The sequence below is a fragment of the Heptranchias perlo genome, chromosome 7 (assembly GCF_035084215.1).
Source record: "Heptranchias perlo isolate sHepPer1 chromosome 7, sHepPer1.hap1, whole genome shotgun sequence".
NCBI lineage: Eukaryota > Metazoa > Chordata > Chondrichthyes > Hexanchiformes > Hexanchidae > Heptranchias > Heptranchias perlo.
In genome coordinates this window covers 76,839,444-76,857,782 of record NC_090331.1, presented here as the reverse complement: position 1 = coordinate 76,857,782, position 18,339 = coordinate 76,839,444, and the positions used below count along the sequence as shown (strand labels likewise).

The following is an 18,339-nucleotide window of genomic DNA, read 5'->3' as shown; positions in this document are numbered from 1 at the left end:
GTAAATTCAAACATTTTATTTTCCTATTTATATTCTATTATTTGCTCATTGTTTAATCTGGTCCATTTATATTTTCATTCTGCATACTTAGGATACTTTTTCTTCTTATTATAGACTGCTGGCAGTGATGTTCCCGTCTCCCTGGATCCACTGCTCTTGTTTGTTTTCAGCTCACATGCTATAGCACAGAAAAAATGTATACATTACGATAATGAGGCTACTCACACATCAGCAATAGCTTTACTGTAATAACATTAACCCTAAATTACTAAATTAAACACCTGAAACAAAACGCTACATTAAAAATAAAAAAGTACATACTTGTGCTTGTTCCGCCTTCCTTTTTTCTACCTGTTCTTGTTCTTTCCCTACATTTTTTAAATTATCTTATTGTTTGTTTTCACTTAATTTTGTTTCACTTTATTCTACCTATTCTGTTTCCCCCTTGCCTTATCTCTTCCACCTTCCTTACCCCTTCTGTTCATTGTAGATTAGGTGGGAAGGCAAGTATTTACAAAAGGGTTTCTCATGGGCAGAAATTGAGCTTTAAATGATAGATAGCTAGCAAATTGAAACCCAGTCTCCGAAGACTGATGTGGTATTCAGCCGGCTTCGTAGTGTTGTATTTGCATGAGGCACACTCGGCTTCTCGCCTCTCCTGGATCCCTCTACAACCAGTCCCTGCTGTGACGCGTCACCCAGTGAAAAATAATAGGGTTTTCCCCAGCTGGTGTAAGGAGTCCCTTTAGGATATACCGCCTCTGGAGAAAGAAAAGTCCTTTCTCAAGAATTGCTCCCAGCATTGCCACAACCCAGAACCCCATGACACCACTGCTGCATCCTTACCAGACCTAGACCTTGGAACCTCTCTCCCACTACTCACTGTCCCAGTCCAGTTCTTCTACACTCCGAGACTCCAATTCTTCCCACACAGGAGGACTTCTGTAAGTGATCTCACATCATGACCCTCCGCTACCCCACAAATCCACCTGTTACTCATTCCCAGTTGTACCAAACACCCAGGATCTGACATCACATCCTTAGTATCACCTACCAACACTCTTAACCCCCATGCTACCAGTACTACATATCACTCACACTACTCCCACACTTTGGAACCTGCCCCTTCCATTACTCCAACACCCCGCAATCTCCTTGTCAATGCTCACAGACTCCAATATCTCTCTGCTCCTTTCACATCCTACCATCCTTTTCCAGTGGTGAGTGAAGTAGACTGTTGGTTGGGCAGTAACCATCAGTAGCTGTATCTAGGTTAAAGTATGGGTATAACCCTTCAACAGAACTGATGTGTGTTGGCTTGTGAAGTTGCTTTTAAAGGATTGACATGGGTTTCCAGTATTTTATTTTTATTTTAGATTTTCAGCATTTACGACTTTCTTTTTGCAAGTAATATTTTATGTTTGTATTACCAATAATCTACCAATCAAATTCGAGCTTTGTTGAGTCTCCTTTTTCCCCCTTTCTTTTAAAAATATTTTCACTTTAACCCGATGCTTGTTATTCCCAGTGTCATTCATCTCCCTGTCAACTTGTTGTAAGGTCACTGCTAGTGGCATTTGAAAATTAGTCCCTGGGATGTATGTAAGTAAGGCTCGCTTGTGTTTTTTTCCTGTCTGGTGTTTCTACAAAGTGCCAGGATATTCCTTCGAGCTTGTGCCCAGATATACTCGTAATCCAGATGCAAAAAATTTACATGGCTTAAAAGATCGTGGAATGTTGGGCCCAATAGGCCCAATAGGCCCAAGTCTTTTCGATCTTTTATGTCCATTCATCAAACCCTCCGTCTGAACTAATCTCTGCCCACAAAACAGGCTGCACCCCCAGCTCTCAAATACAAGTATCCTCCAATTGCACTTGCTTGGGAGGGTCTCTCAACATTGCCACCAGATTTTCAGACTCAGGAAACAAAATCATTTTCCTGATCTTTTAATTGCAATTTTCTGAGTGATTTTTTTTTCATTTATTCTCACTGAGACCTGCTCTAATATTATCTGTTTCTTTTACTGTATTTTTATGGCATAATTTAAGTCACATTAAAAATTGAAAAGCTTCCCCAATTGCAGGTTCTTAAACATGCTGTTCCTGATGTGCATGAATGATGGTTAAATGAGTGAAACTTAAATGTTTAAGCCTGAAAGAAGAAATATACTGGTGTGGGTTTGGCATTTCTTGGGCCCCGATTGTTTATGCTGATTCATGTCCATTTTAAGTTTGGGCATATTCTAATGAGATTGGGAGGATACTTGGGCATAACTTGACATCGGCAAAATGGGCACAGCTTTGGATGCAGTTTCTAGGACGACGTCTGGATTACACCCACGGCAGAAACTCCAGGCCTAGATTGAGAATGCGATGGGTGGACGAGTGCAGGAGTGAGCTGTGGCACTGTGCTTTGGTACTTCGATGTGCTACTATACAAACTAAAATAAATTCATTCTTAAAAAATATAATATTGAACAGAGTTGCTTCCCTGCAATAACTGCCGCTTTCAATGCGATCAGAGTCAAACTGTATGTTTGCGTTTTGCTGCAGCGTGATGCAGTGAAATATAGTGACTTAGGTGAATAGGCTCACATTTGTCCCTCCAGCTGATGTTGAGGGAGGCAAGACTGGCTGGAATGCAAGTACATTGGTTCGAGTAACCAAAATTCTGGAGGGTAGCTGCACAATTCAATGTATTTTAATTTTTAAAAAACTCCTTCTTTAAGTTTTTAATTATGAAAATGCCTATCACACACTGTCGCTCATCTCAGCCCTGCCGTTTAAGGTAAGGCAGTTCCATGTAAGGAGGAAGGAAAAATTGGGAGTTAAATCACACCCACTATCTATTGGCACAGATCAAGAGCAGCATCGACAGAAGATGTTTCCTCCCCTTATTGGTCGTGGTACGGACTGGAGAGGATAAAAGGAGGAAGCAATTTGGATTTATTTGATCTGGAGCGCTTGAAAATCACAATCTATTTTGGTCAAAAAAGTAGCCACAAAACATCAAAAGGTTAAAGCCAAATGAGCTCAGAGTACTGCTGAAAATGATGAGCTTGGGGGGGTGATGAGATAAAAATGTATGATTCCATTGTTAAGATGCAAAACTTTGAAATGACAGAACCTTATGTTTTATTTATGGATCAACTTGATAGTGCCTCTCATTGCTGCATACAAGGAAATCTTGGGTATTACTTATCCATATACTTATCCACATATTTTTTGTTTTTCTCTTTTTTCTTCTAGTCAGTGCATGTGATTACCCTGAGGACTTGGCGGGAGGTAAGCAAGTTGAAATTGTTCACTGGTGTTTTGTGGGAGGACCTGGCTGGCTCTTGTTCAGTTAAAATATTTTCTCCACAATCAGCTGGCCTTGATGCATTTGAACAGCTTGACCTACCATGTATAGTAAGCTCTCGCTCCTAGATTCAGTACAGCCTGAAAAATATGTTCTTGGCAATTGTGTCTATTTATACCCTGCATTGAACCATTTCCGTCTGAATTGGCATTCAGGTAATAACATCCACCTATATGATGGACTAGTTCTCATCCCTGTTACTCATTTGGATACACTGTTGTGGATACAAACCAGCATACAGACTCCACCGCATGAGCCCATCGTGTTTATCCTCCTATCTGACATTTTGTACCATCCCTGCTTGTCCCTCCCCCCAACATGGCGTAGTTCCTTCTCCTAAATGCCAAAATTAAGGATAAATTGCTCACACAAAAACAAAAATTGGCACATGGAGGCAAGCAAATTTTCTTTAAAAACTGGTAGGCATGTTGGAAAAGAACAATTTCAGGAGGCTTGGAAGAGGACTTCTTGTTTTGTGAAACTGCCCTAGCATGAAATGGGGGCACTAACTTCAACATTATAGTTCCAGAATTCAGTAATAAACAAGATACAAATCCAGTTTTATTCTGGAGTAAAGTTACTATAGATTGCACCTTGACAGTAAAGCTACTAACTGAAGCCTTGGTGAAACAAGATTGTGCCTCTAGCTGGTTGTATGAATCCTAAAATAACACAAAACTGGTAACTGTCTCCCATCTTGTCCCTGGCGACCATGTGTGCAGGAAGTGTGTCCAGCTGCAGCTACTGGCTAACAGTATTTCGGAGCTGGAGCTGCTGGTGGATTCACTGTGGAGCATCCGCGATGCTGAGACTATCGTGGATAGCACGTTCAGTGAGGTGGTCACACTGCAGGTAAAGATTACGCAGGCAGAAAGGAAATGGGTGACCGCCAGGCAGAGTAAAAGGACTAGGCAGGTAGAGCAGGAGTCCCCTTGGGCCATCTCCCTCTCAAACAGATATTCTGCTTTGGATATTGTTGGGGGAGATGGCTTATCAGGGGAAAGCAGCAAGAGCCAAGTTCGGGGCACCACGGGTGGCTCTGCTGCACAGGAGGGGAGGAAGAAGAGTGGCAGGGCTATAGTGATAGGGGATTCAATTGTAAGGGGAACAGATAGGCGTTTCTGTGGCCGCAAACGTGACTCCAGGATGGTATATTGCCTCCCTGGTGCTAGGGTCAAGGATGTCACGGAGCGGCTGCAGGGCATTCTGGAGGGGGAGGGTGAACAGCCAGTAGTCGTGGTCCACATTGGAACCAACGACATAGGTAAAAAAAAAAGGGATGAGGTCCTGCAAGGTGAATTTAAGGAGTTAGGAGATAAATTAAAAAGCAGGACTTCAAAGGTAGTGATCTCAGGATTACTACCAGTGCCACGTGCTAGTGAGTATAGGAACAGGAGCTAAGCAATTCCACAACCAACGGATCAGATCAAAGCTCTGCAGTCCTGCCACATCCAGTCGTGAATGGTGGTGGACAATTAAACAACTAACGGGAGGAGGAGGCTCTGCAAACATCCCCATCCTCAATGATGGCGGAGTCCAGCACGTGAGTGCAAAAGACAAGGCTGAAGCGTTTGCAACCATCTTCAGCCAGAAGTGCCGAGTGGATGATCCATCTCGGCCTCCTCCCGATACCCCCACCATCACGGAAGCCAGTCTTCGGCCAATTCAATTCACTCCACGTGATATCAAGCAACGGCTGAGTGCACTGGATACAGCAAAGGCTATGGGCCCCGACAACATCCCAGCTGTAGTGCTGAAGACTTGTGCTCCAGACCTAGCTGCGCCTCTAGCCAAGCTGTTCCAGTACAGTTACAACACTGGCATCTACCCGATAATGTGGAAAATTGATATTTTCACTAGCTTTAGTGATTCTAAAATTAAAATTTTAAATTAGTAGTATTCTATTCTTTTCATGCTAGTTTTCCAAGAACTTTGTTTTAAAAAAAATTGAATCCAAAATTTTTTCCTTAATGTGATGTTTAAAAATTGTGTTCGTTGGCTTCACCCAAAGAACCCCCATTTAGCTATTATGATGGCTAAAGCTTGCAATCTACGTCTTTGCAACGTTAGCTAAATTTTCCATTGACAGTGTTTGAAACTTAGATCAAATTGAAGTGGCATTTGAAGCGTGGCTCATTGGTCTTTAAGCCGTAGCTGTACTGTGGAATCAGGTGACCACAACAACCACGGCAGTTAAACTACGGATGACACGTACTTGGTCTGCTCATGCTGTAACGCAGTAAGGAAGTACATACTTCCTATAGATCCTACTGTAAAAAAAGTAGAAACCTTGATGTATGTTTTTCTCGTAATGCTCTGTCTGCAGAGGGTGGATTACCTGTTGAAGCAGGAAAAGTTCATTGAGGCACTATCTCTGGCCTGGTCCTTTCATGAAGGAAAAGCCAAGGCAGTAGTTGGTGAGTGATAATCTTTCATGTTTACAGAATGCATTGATCAATTTGTTTGATAGTTTTTAAGATTTTAAGAATTTTTTTTATTCTTCAAAGAAAGCAATTTTTTTTAAAAGCTGCTGCTATATGTTGACTGGTTGCAGGGGCTGAAAATAAGTGTGCTGATCAGCTGTGCATTTTAGTATGATGTGCAGATTTTCTTCATTGAGAAACTTAGGTGAAAGGACAAGGCCCCTCGTGACAAATACCACAAAGGTCGAAAAAAATAGGAAAGTTAAGTAAATTGAGAAGTTGTGATTAAGTGACAGTAAGCTTGGGTTTTAAAAGCTTGAAGATTGTAGGAGGAATGGAAAGTTGAGGGAGGTAAGGAGTTCCACAGTTGTGCATTCCCAGGGAAGATTGAGTTGGATTAGAAGATTGTGCAAGGGTTATGGGCTTCAACACAGTGAGGAAGATTATGTAGAATGATATGGTGTATTTGGGGCTTAAGACGAACATGAGGAAAAACCTCATAGCAGCAATGACCCTGGTAGTCTTAGATATTTCTTATCTATCTTGAGAAAGTTATGACAATAGTGTTGTTATGAATATCTGTCTATTTTCTTCTTCCTCATTGGCAAAGTGTTGTAGTCTGTATTTTTCTACTTTCTAATTCATTATGTACCTCTTTAATTATCCTATAATCATTTTACAGGAAATCTTTCTTCCTTCAGCCAATTGCAGCAAACAAAAATTCTGAGGTACAGAATACAGGTTTCCCATCTTCCACGCGCTGTAAATTTGCTCTTATCCAAACCTCTGTTGCCTATATTCTATCCCACACCAAGTCCTGCTCACCCATCACCTCAGTCCTCACTGACCAACCTTGGTCACCTGTCCCCCAAAGCCTCAAATTTAAAATTTTGATAGATGAGTTTCAATCCCTTCATGACCTCAACCCTCCCTCTCTTTGTTACCTCCTCCAGCCCTACATAGCTTCTGTCCCCACCCCCCCACCACCACCTTGGAACTGCCCGTTCTTCCGATTCTGGCCTCTTGTGCATCACATACCCTTCACTCCACTATTGGCAGCCATGCCTTCAGTCCATGACTAGGCCCCACGCTCTGGAATTCTCTCCTTTAAACCCTTCCGCCTCTCCACCCTCCTCCCCTTAAGATCTTCCTTAAAACTACCTCTTTCACCAGAATTTTGCTCACCCCTCCTAATATCTTCATTGGCTCAGCATCTATTCCTTGGGACCTTTTTCGACATTAAAGTTGCTATATAAATGCAAGTTGTTTTTGTTGTGAAAATAGACCGCTTTCGATTAAGAAATAGAATACATTATGATGAATGAAAACATTTTATATTAATAAATAGATGAATTCATACTAAAAGATCAAAATATATTTTAAAATTTAATATAATTTAAACATAGAAGCAAATTGGCGGATGGAGGAACACTGCTTTTGAACGAAAGTCAGCAAAACTTTAGGAGCAGTACTGTGCAGAGAAGACTCAGGAAAACTCTTCGTTTGAGGCTAGAGAGACTGATAGTGAGAATGGGCCACGAAGACTCTGGTGCAAAGTCCATGAAAAGGCCAGAATGGAGGAGGAGTAGCAGGGGGTACAAGGGTTCCAGAACGTGGTACAGAGAAGCTGATGGAGGGGGGTGCAACTGTGATGGGGTGGCAAGAAAGGTCTGGTGGTCAATGAAGTGAATCTGCGATAAAAGGCTCCAGGACACAGTACGTGTGACACTCGGATGCCCCTGCTGTCCACCGCTGTAAAAATGGCGGTGGGCACGTGTTGGGGTCAGGTTCCGTGAATGTCACTTTTTAAACCCCGACCCTCTCCCACCCTTTGTGGGGGGTTAATATCGAGTTCATGGGGCTCAATTTTCAAAGTAAAAAACAGGTGGGTTGGGGGCGGGGGGCATTGAAAATTACCACTATTTCAGACCTGCCTCCAACCCGCCCATTTCTGGTTTTCACTGGGGCGGAGACCAACCCGCTCCCAGGAGGCGGGTCGGGCCTTAAAACATTTCAAGGAGACTTCAGGCCTCCATTTTTCTTGAATTCCCGATTTCAGCCCCAGGAGCCTGGGATTCCCAGTCCTTCTGTTTTATGCCTCGTGAAAGGAGGTGAGAAGTCCCCTTACTAATAGAAAGGCACAGCTTGTGGGCCCGGAGGAGCAGGAGTGCTTCCCCCAGGTCCAACAAACCTACCTGCACCGACACCCCACCCCCCCCACCAACGATCGTGGACACCTGACCCCCGATCACAGACCCCCGACCCCGATCCTCCGACCCTGATCCTCCCCACATTCCGTTCTTCCGACCCCCGATCCCCCCCCCTCAATGTTCACGGACCCCCGTGATGACCCCCGTGATGACCCCCGATCCCGACAGCCCCCATGACTGACCCCTGATCCTATCCCCAAAGACTCACAACCCCGTGCCAACCTATGCCCACCCGTAGGGCCCCCCCCTCCAAATCCATACAAGCAAAGACTTACCTGCAGACTTACTTGAAGACGTCCCCTCACTGTCTGGTCTCCAGCCCGACTGAGACCAGCCTGACAAACAGCCGGTCAGTCAGATGTGAAACCGACATATAAAAAAATAAAAGACATCCAATGTCAAAATTGTAAGGACGTCCGGAAAACCGGAAAGAATGGGTTTCCGGACCTCATTTTGACCCCCTGCCCCCTTCCTGGCTCGGTTTTAAATTGAGCCCATGGTGTCTGAGCTGATAGAATTCGTCCAGAAATTTGCCTCAAAGCCACCCAATGGCCAAATTGTGCAATTACCAAGTGTAACAGCTTTATTTAAGCAAATACTATTATAAATGAAGATATGGGAAAAAGTTGACACAAAAAGTGTGGCAAACATGACAGCAGGAAATCAAGTGGAACAGAGAGGAAGTGTGTTCAGATGTAAGATTTATAATAAGATACAGACAGATATGTATTGAAATAAAGAGAACCCAGACAGTTCCCATTAAATATGATGGGTAGGGCTGATTGCATGCAGCCAGTCATGTGTATTGGTCACTACAAAACAACTTTACCACAAAACAATGGGATCCTAGTGCAGATCTCCCAAAGATACAGCTGACTGAAGTCAATTTTAATTTCAATTAAATTTACTCTAACACCCTGAAACACCATGAAATGAAGACATAATCGTCCCTATTTGTCACAATGTTTAAATCCCATTTCTTTCTGTTTTTCTAATTCATTGTTTTCTACTTTTGTTATTCATATTCTGCAATATTATTCTCCCCAGTTTCAATTTCCTCCCTAATTACTTCTACCTGCCAAAATGCTGAGATTCACCATTGGGATTCACCATAGGTTGTCACCACTTCCACCACACCACCACTATATGTCCTTAAAAATAAAATGCTTCCACATAAAAAGCATAAAAAGTACAAGCAATCACTAACTGAACCTCAAACTTAACTCAACAAGCTTTCCCTCTCTTTTGCACAAGTGGCACAACGTACCCTGTTGAGCATTTGAACATCATGGACTTAAGGTGTATTCTTCATCCTCTCACCTGGCCAGCTGAGTACTCACATTTAGAAACCTCCCAATGCTCATCCCCAGATTCAACCCACATCTTGCTTTGATGCACATTCCTCAGCAAGATGACAATTCGTAGCAGCCATGAGCTCTAACGTGTATACATAGGAACACTTGGATGCACCACTCTCCACAGCCATAAAAATGGCGGCTGGGTGCATGCGCGGCGTGTTGGGGTCGGGTTCCACGAATGTCACTTTTTAAAACCACCCCCGACCATCTCCCACCCGTCGTGGGGGTTTAATATTGAGCTCATGGGGGCCGATTTTCGGATGGCCGAGCGGGTGCGTTGGGGGTGGGGAGGGCTCCGAAAATGGCGGAATCACGAAGCGGGTTCGGAGCCCGGCTCCAATCTGCTCACTTCCGGGTTCCCCAATGCCGCGTTAGGGTGCGCGTGCAGCTCCCGCATGCGGGACTCCCACCGGCAATTAAAGCCAGCGGGATGATAATTTAGTTACTTATTTAGCTAGTTGAGGTACTTGACAGACCTCATTGAGTGGAGATTTTGGCAGGGGTGCAATTTTGAAGGATCCTCAGCGTGTTTCCCGTGCTGTGGGAAACACACTCTGTTAGAACAGACGTGTTTCAGCCAGCAGCCGGTGGGAGATGCAAAGGATTTTTTGACAGTTGGTGGGATTACCTCATTTATTGCAGCAGGGCATTCTGTCACCTCAGACAAAGTTTTGGTTGCAACACCTTTGTCTTTCCACTCAAAATTATTAATTTATACCCTAAACTCTGCTGTGCGGACACATTAACCTACTTTGCGGACCCCCTCAAGCTCACACCGTCAGGATGGGGGGCGCCATAGCTGCATTCATCACTTCATCAAAGGACGAGCAACATCACCAGCCTCGCCAGGCATGCTGTCCTCCTCCGCCATGTGGAGCTCCATAACACAGTGCTGCGCCACAGGCACCTGCACAAAATAGTCGTGCAACTACACATACACCCACTGTAGGGTGACCCAATGGGTGGCATCAAGTGTGGGTTTTCATGGTGAACCTCATGAAAGGGACTTGTTACACAAGCCAGTCAAGAATAGCCAAGAATGGCAGTAGTGGTGACAATAATAATATTTAATGTGCCATTAACAAAAATCAAATATAAATAAAAAAACATGACAAACCATCAAACACCTTTGTGCATCCCCTTTGTGCTCACAAAACCTTTGCCTTACGCTTCTGACTACTCCTACATGGTGCTTCCCCTGTGGCTGAGCAGAGGTAGTGGCAGGTTGCTATTGTCCATGCCCTGACTGATTAGATGCTTTGGGCCTATGCCCTCTGGGTTTCGGTGCCCGTGAGGGCCCCTCCAAAGACTGCTCCACCTGCACCTGTGCAGGGGCAGACTCGACCGCCTAGAAAGGAGGCAGCATTGCGGGTACTGGTTGAGAGGGCGGCAACGGGTGAGACGTGGGAGCGCTTTGAGTGGCGTCCCCACTTCCACATCCCCTTTTGCCATCATCCCTCCCCCGGGCCAGGCCCAAATCACTCCTACCACCCTGCTGGATGACAGTTTGGAGGACAGTGCGAAAATGTCTGCGACGGAGGGAAGGCTAGCCTCCATCGAGCTTCAAGAACGGCTCACCAATGAGTCCATTGAGGCCTTGACAACGGCCCTTTAGACACAGGATGAGCAACTTTCTGCCTCTTTAAGGCAGCAGAAAGTTGTTCATCCTGAGTCTAAAGGACCGTTGTCAGGGCCTCAATGGACTCATTGGTGAGCCGTGCTTGAAGCTCCATGGAGGCTAGCCTTCCCTCCGTCGCAGACATTCCCGCACTTACCCGTGACACTATCTTAGAGATGCCCTCACATCCCTGTGACAGTATCTGAGATTCCCTCCTGTACCTGTGCCACCATTCCACTCATGCAGGAGTTGGACTCCTCCATCCTCTGCACGATTGTGGAGAGTGCGCGTGGCACCTGTTCCAGCACCTCGCAAATGTGCTGCTGCCCCTCGATCATTCTCCTTTTAAAGGATGGCCCCCCAGGGTTCAGCATCTATGTTCAGCTGAGCAGTGCCTGGACAGGAATGCTCCCACCGACATGGACTCTCCACAGCTGCCCCTACCACCAGTTTCTTCCTTTGCTCATGTGTGTGGTGACTCACCATGTGCGACCCCAACTAAGTGAGGACGTGGATCCACTGAGGTATGTGTATCTGCGCTGGTGAATGGTTCGCTCAGATGTGACGGTGCCTCCTCAGAGGCCGGCAGGTCCTCTGAGGAATCGCCCTCCGAGTCACGGCGGTCGCTGAAGGCCCTGTAAGAGAACAGAAGGCAATATTAAGCATGATGACAGATGTTGAAGTGCTGAAGGTAGCAAGGCATGTTAACATCATTTGCTGTTGTGAGTGCTGAATGTTAAAGTTCTGTCACCAGCTGTTGTTGGGTGGCAGTCTCGGCGTCCCCGACGGACAGGCACTCGAGGGTGCGGCTCTCTTCAAGATCCTCCTGTTCCGCGTCCGTGAGGATGACCTGATGTTGCGCCCCCCTCCGGTCTTCGCCCTCTCCCTTGCATTCTGGGCTCTCTTCTCCTATAAGGGGAGAAAGTAGAGAGGCGTGCATGAGGGATGGTGACGTGGCCAACCGTTGAATTCATTGGTTTGGGTGAGGCTGACCGTGAACGAGATGCATCAGAGGGTGAGTATGAGACAGAGCCATGACATTGTATGAGGATTGGGTTGAGTGGTATTGGTTAGATGAATACTGGGGAGGTGAGTAAGTGCAGGTAAGTTCAGGATGAGGTTTGAGTGGGTGTGAGGAGTGATGTGATAGAGTAGTGTTGGCAGTGCAGAAGGAGTTGAGTGGTGGGGGCGGTGATGTGGAAGATGGAGTGTAGGAGAATGAGTAAGTGTACTAGTTAGGTCATTGAAGCGCTTCCTGCGCTGTATCCAGGTGCGTTTAACGTTGCTGCTGCTGGTGACCTCTTCTGCCAACTCGAGCCAGGCCTTATTGGTGGCAGAGGCATGCCTCTTCCTCCCGTCCGCCGGATAGAAAATATCCCTCCTCCTCCTCACCCCATCCAGTAAGACCTGGAGTGAGGCATCAGTAAATCTGGGAGCAGCTTTTCCCCTGAGCTGCTCCATTCTATAATTTTGTTTCTTTGCTGCAAGAGCAGCATTGGAGGACTGCCCCTTTTAAGTAGAGCTCCTCCAGCTGACAGCTTGTGATGCAGGTGTGCAGTCTGCCTGCTGCGCAGGTTTCCGACGGGAAACCCGGAAGCCACGTTAAGTGGCTTCAATTTACCCGCAATCGCGTGGGGAACAGACGGATTTCACTGGGCGGGTTACCCATGCGCCCAGTCGCCCCTCCGCTGTCATCCCGCCTCCCTGGTAATATTGGGGCCATGGTGTCTGAACCGATAGAATCAGTCCAGAAATTCCACCAAGACAACCCTGTGAATTTAATTTGTACTATTGAAAAGATTTTCAAGATGGTGCCCATTCACTTCAGAGATAGCTGGTATGCCCTATGAAAGAAAGTTTAAATCACCATCTATGTCTGTTGTCTGTAATGAGGCCTATTAACATAAAAAGTGAAATCAATTAATTTGTTTCAGATCTCCAGCATCCATAGTATTTTGCTTTTGACATAAGCTGTTGCTGTCTTTGTGATTTTTCTACAGTCTGCTCTCTTCCCATTCCCTCCATATAGGTTCCTCAAAGGGTAGTGCTAACATTGTAGAAAATTGGGGGGAAACTGCAGAAACAAACAGAATAGACAAAACAGATGATCAAGGAAGGATAGGGAAAAGGGAAGTGAAGAGAGATAAGCAAACTAAAGGAGCAGTGAGAAGAAAAGAGATATGAAAGTTGGAAAGACAGGGAAACGAGAATATGGGCCCGATAGAAGTTGGTTTGAGTATATAACTGTTTTCATGTATATGCTGGAGATGATGATTGTCTATACAGTTGCTGTAACGGTTTGAGAACACAGACCAGTAAGTACTGGCTTTTCAATCACAACAGCATCCTGCCCTGTTCAAATACTAGCTCTATTATGGAAAGCATCAGCCTTATCTCGGTTGTGGAGTGCAGATGTTGATGAGCGAGTTTGCACCATTACACCAAGCACATCAATAGTACTTTATACTCGAAGAGAGTGATTTGTTACCTTTTACCTGAATTGTACTGTATCGTAAATAGGATGTGGGTTATACACATGGGCTGATTTCACGCTTTGACTATCTAAGTAGAAACCCAAGCAGTTTCTTTAGAGATAATGGAATATATTTTGCAGCAGTTTCCTAATATTAGTGAAAACGTTGTTTCACCGCTTTATACTCAGACTGAGCTTTCTATTGTCATTAATGAATAGAAGGAAAAAAAATACCGCAGTGTAACAATAGATTAAAGCCAGGTGACTGAAATGGAAAATAGTGCTAATGACGATTGAGTAGCTGGGATAAGAAATGTTGGAATCAGATGATTTTGTGTGGTTGAATTTTTTTCAACAAGTGGAAGTGAAAATATGGGTGAGGGTTACTTTCACAAACTTATGCTGTTTTATCTCCTTTCATATATTAATTACCACTTGGTAGAGCATGAATTGATCTGAGAAATGGCACATTTGGGGCTATTTCCATGAAATACTTTTTCCGTTGCATGGAGAAAACATTTACATCACATTCCACTTACATGAAGCTGGAACGAGTGTTGATATGTTTAAAGAAAATGTTCAAGATGTAAACACTTTAAACCCACATCCCGCAGCAATAGATTGATCTCCATTTGCACACCTTGCAGCTGCAGTGGAACCAAACCACAAAGGAATAAAGTGAACCATTAAACCTATCTATTTTATTATTTTGGCTAATTAAATTGTAGTATATTAATATAACAGAGGATGTAATAAGGATCCATGGAATATAATTTATATCCCATTTGTGGTGCTGACCATAACTTGCTGTTGAATCATTGCTTGTGAGATTTAGCTGATTACTGAGATACAAATCCTACCTTCATTACATGTTTTCTATGTGGTAATCATTGGAACAGAAGGGTATTTTATATATTCTAATTTCTCAGACATTTAGAGTTCTTTAGTGAAGTAGGAAATGTGTTCAGAGATGAGTAGGCTATAAATTTACATTACTGAACAATTGGATAAACTGTCAATAACTTAAAGCAGATTTTAATTGTTTTTCTTTTGATTTTGAACCATTAAAGGATTTTAAACTCAGGAATGCAGCACATCTGCAGCTAATTGTAGCTTTTGCGTAGGGACTAAATTCTGATAACTCAGTTTTACATGAATTTCTTATTGTATCAAATCTCAACCTAACTTTCTGACTTACTGCTGCAGCATGCTCAGTTTTCCACCAAGACAACCCTGTGAATTTAATTTATACTATTAAAGAGATTTTCAAGATGGTACCCGTTCACTTCAGAGATAGATTCAAGGCAGCTCGCATGCCCTATGGAAGAAAGTTTAAATCACCATCTATGTTGTTTAGTTCAATTGTCTATAATGAGGCCTATTAAGATTAAAAAGTGAAATCAAATAATTACCCTGTGGGAAATCATGGAATATAGAATTAAAAGAAATTAGAATTTCAGCAACTAGAGAGATGTTAGAACTGGAAAAGGAAGCACTTATATTCTTTTGCACTGTCTGTGCCAAGCACTTATAGGTCAAGTCCAGCATAGCCCAGATGCAGACTAAAGGTCCATCCACTGTTTCTAAATCCCATCTTCGGAATAATGCTTTTTAATGCGATTTTCCATATACACACACCAACCACCCTGGTGGCCTCTCAGTAAGGCTGACAGTTTAATGTTGAATTATTATGACACTTTTGTCTTAGGGACTTATGGTCACTAGCAAACTCATTTCACTAAATATTGGGATCCTGGAGATAAAAGGACAATATTCTAACACTTCTACATGGTTCCTTATTCCCAACTTCTATATTCTCTATTTCTCCATTGACTATTTGCAGCACAAACAGATTCAAGTTGTTTGAGCCCTGTATGTTCTAATTATCCTTTCCTCTTTGTTGTCAGGGTTGTTCGGAGATCAGAGCAAGCGGAAGGGTGTCGTGGCTGATCGGGTGAAGTATTGCTTATTAATGAGAATCATCTTGTTTTGTTTATCTCTCTGAAATTAATGAGTGTAGCGTTGAACAGTAGATTGAATGCTTAGGACCTCAGTACACCACCCAATGAGCTCTTGATCTTGACTGTTGATCTCATGAAGTTGTATCTCAGGCTTTTGTTTTTTGATCTTAGCCTTGCCCAGCAGATGAGTGATGAAACTTGCATTGCATCACTATTAAACCTCTCTTCATTGGAAAGGGGAAGGTTTATAGAATACTTTGTCTACCTCCCCACAAACATATTAATAAATCACAATGAGATAAGTTGCAGGCGAAAGCCTGTGACTCACTACTGTGTGATTCAGTGTGTCACTGCCACTGAGTTTCCCTGCTCCTTAATACAAGAAACTGATGATAAATGATCAAAACAAATGAGCACAAACCTTTGATGGTGTCATTCTCCAGTGAAGAATTGTTACTCCAGTTCTGAAGAACTCTGGCATCAGAGGTTTAAATTGAATGAAAAAGTGAAAGAAATTGCTCTAGTTGCATTCCAGTTCTTAACATTTTTATTAGAAGGCTCTAAAAATTGAAGTCTTTGAATCATAAAATTTGTTGACAGCATTGCACATCAACCAAGCAACTGTTTCTTCCTGCTTGTTTACATCGGGCTCTTTGTTCCTAGCCCATTTCCACTGCAGTCGTCTACAATTTTTAAGAAAACAATTTTGATCACAAATTTCATTTTTATTCTTCAACCTCCTAATTTAGAGACTGCACACTTTCATCCAAATTTAAGGAAATAAACTTCCCTAATGTATGGTGGGAAATGCACTGCCTAATGTGATCCAGAGCCATACAGACCAGAAAGGAGCTGAGTTATCTGACTCAGCTGGAGCAGTGGTAGGCAGTACAATTGATTTCAATATCCTTCTGGACTAGGGAGGTGAAAAGAGTGAGCCAGCTTTCTTGCTCTTGATTCCTACCCACTTCCTGAACTGAAAAGTGCATGCATGTGGATAGGATCGGGTGCAGCTATGATACCCTCCACCCTGGATAGCTTGCTAAAGCTCATGTGAAAGAGGGCCTTTGGGTGAAGTACCAGAAGGCTGCTAGCTTGTGTGAAACCCTATTCAGCATGAGTCCGTGCCTCCAGGAGAGAAGGACATCAAATTTTATTTGGAAGGGGAAGGAAGAGGGTGAATGATTTAAGGAAATAGGTGTCTGTTGAAACAAAATAGTTGCAAAAGAAGGACATTTGAGTTAAGCACTGTCAATGGTCAAACTTTATTTCACTTCTTAAAATTTAATGGAGTTATTATTTTGCTTCAAAGGGGTTTCCTTTCTCACTTTCTAAATCATCCTATTTACGTTCTCATACTCTCATGAGAGTGCTTTCTAGCACAGCACTGATGTCATTTGTTTGTTTTCAGAATTATTACATAGAATTACATAGAATTTACAGCACAGAAATAGGCAATTTGACCCAACAGGTCTATGCTGGTGTTTATGCTCCACATGAGCCTCCTCCCTCCTACTTCATCTCACCCTATCGACATAGCCTTCTATTCCTTTCTTCCTCATGTGCTTACGTAAGCTGTTTTCTTCCCTCAACATACTTGAATTTCTGATCTGAAGCTGTATAATTGGGATGATATTTGGAAAAAAATTAAAAACAACATCAAATATCTAAGGATAAATACATCACTTTCAGAGGATGTAAACATAGAATTGCCGAACCAAAATTTCTAACTCTGATTTACCCTTTCGCACTCTAAGTGAGTGTTGTGATCAGGTCACAGGGAGTTGCAGCAGATGTTTGTGAGTAGAAGATTGGAATAATGCTGATTTAGGTTAAAATCTTTTTTTTAGATGGCAGAAATTCTGCTTCAGTATGCTGACCGAGCTCTGAAGAAGTGTCCTGAACAAGGCAAGATTCAGGTTATGGAACAGCATTTCGAGGCAAGTCAATATTTCCTGTTTTTTTTAAAAAGAGTAACAAGTGGGGGAAAAAGAAAAGCTTTTGCAGTTATTATACACTGGATAAAAGGCAACAGTTAATGAGTTTAGTGCTTATGGTTGGTTTACATCTTCATGTGCGCAGTGCGCAGTGCCATAGTTCGGCAACTTGCATGCCTGTTAGAGTAGTGAGTGTGCTATAGCACTTGTTATCATGGCTGACTGTGTTATTAATAACGTTTGTCTTGTATAGCAGATGAGTACAGTAGCCATATAGCTGGTGCATTTTTCCCATATGTACAAGTAATCAACACTTATCCCCGTTACTCACATGGTATCTACTTATGGGTTTTCAGTTTCACAGGATGATTATGAATTTTCTTCTATGATGTGTCCTTGGTATTAACATTTTGCTGTCTATTTACTGCTAAGAATATCATTGACGGTTATTGGCACTGTGGACCCTAGTCCTGCAGCTATGGACATGGACTGCAGCAAGTGATGTGAGAAAGTGTTGTGTATGGTGCAACTCTTTTTATTACTACAGTTCACTGATGGTTCAGTTGGCAAAGCTAGCATATAACTGAGCCATAGAGATTAGAAGATCCAACATTTGATTCCCAGTCTGTGCTAATTTACCTGATCTCAGCTGGCAATAAGGGTGCTACAATTAGCCTCGGTGCCCAGAAATAGGGATGGCAACATTAGCCAGGTTTCCTCGTACTGATCTCTAGCTGGCGTCCTCTCTTTGAAAGTGCACGCTTGGGTAATTTGGGTGCCAACAGAATCTGACTTGGCTGTAATGCCCCCTATGAACTGAATAGTCTGCTCATTCTCTGACTCCTACAGGAAGAATAGCTTCTTGTATAAGGTACCGGAAGGTGTGCAGCACCCAGTAAGTTATACCTCTGTAGGTGTCAGTGCTTCCAAGAAAGGAGGGTAGTAAGTGGGAGTGAGGGTGGAGGGTGGGGGTTGTGGAGGGGGGGACTTTGTTATTA

The 18,339-nt window shown here is 43.4% G+C and overlaps 1 protein-coding gene across 2 annotated transcripts in view; it reads left to right on the top strand.

The window, feature by feature from the left end:
• Window positions 1-18,339, top strand: part of vps8 (VPS8 subunit of CORVET complex) — a 624,186-nt gene that overhangs the window by 74,426 nt on the left and 531,421 nt on the right. For both annotated transcript variants that reach the window (XM_067987929.1, XM_067987930.1), the window contains exons 16-19: window positions 3,250-3,285; window positions 5,688-5,778; window positions 15,351-15,397; window positions 17,255-17,344. In XM_067987929.1, coding sequence (XP_067844030.1) covers window positions 3,250-3,285; window positions 5,688-5,778; window positions 15,351-15,397; window positions 17,255-17,344 — 264 coding nt within the window. The remainder of the gene's footprint in view (window positions 1-3,249; window positions 3,286-5,687; window positions 5,779-15,350; window positions 15,398-17,254; window positions 17,345-18,339) is intronic.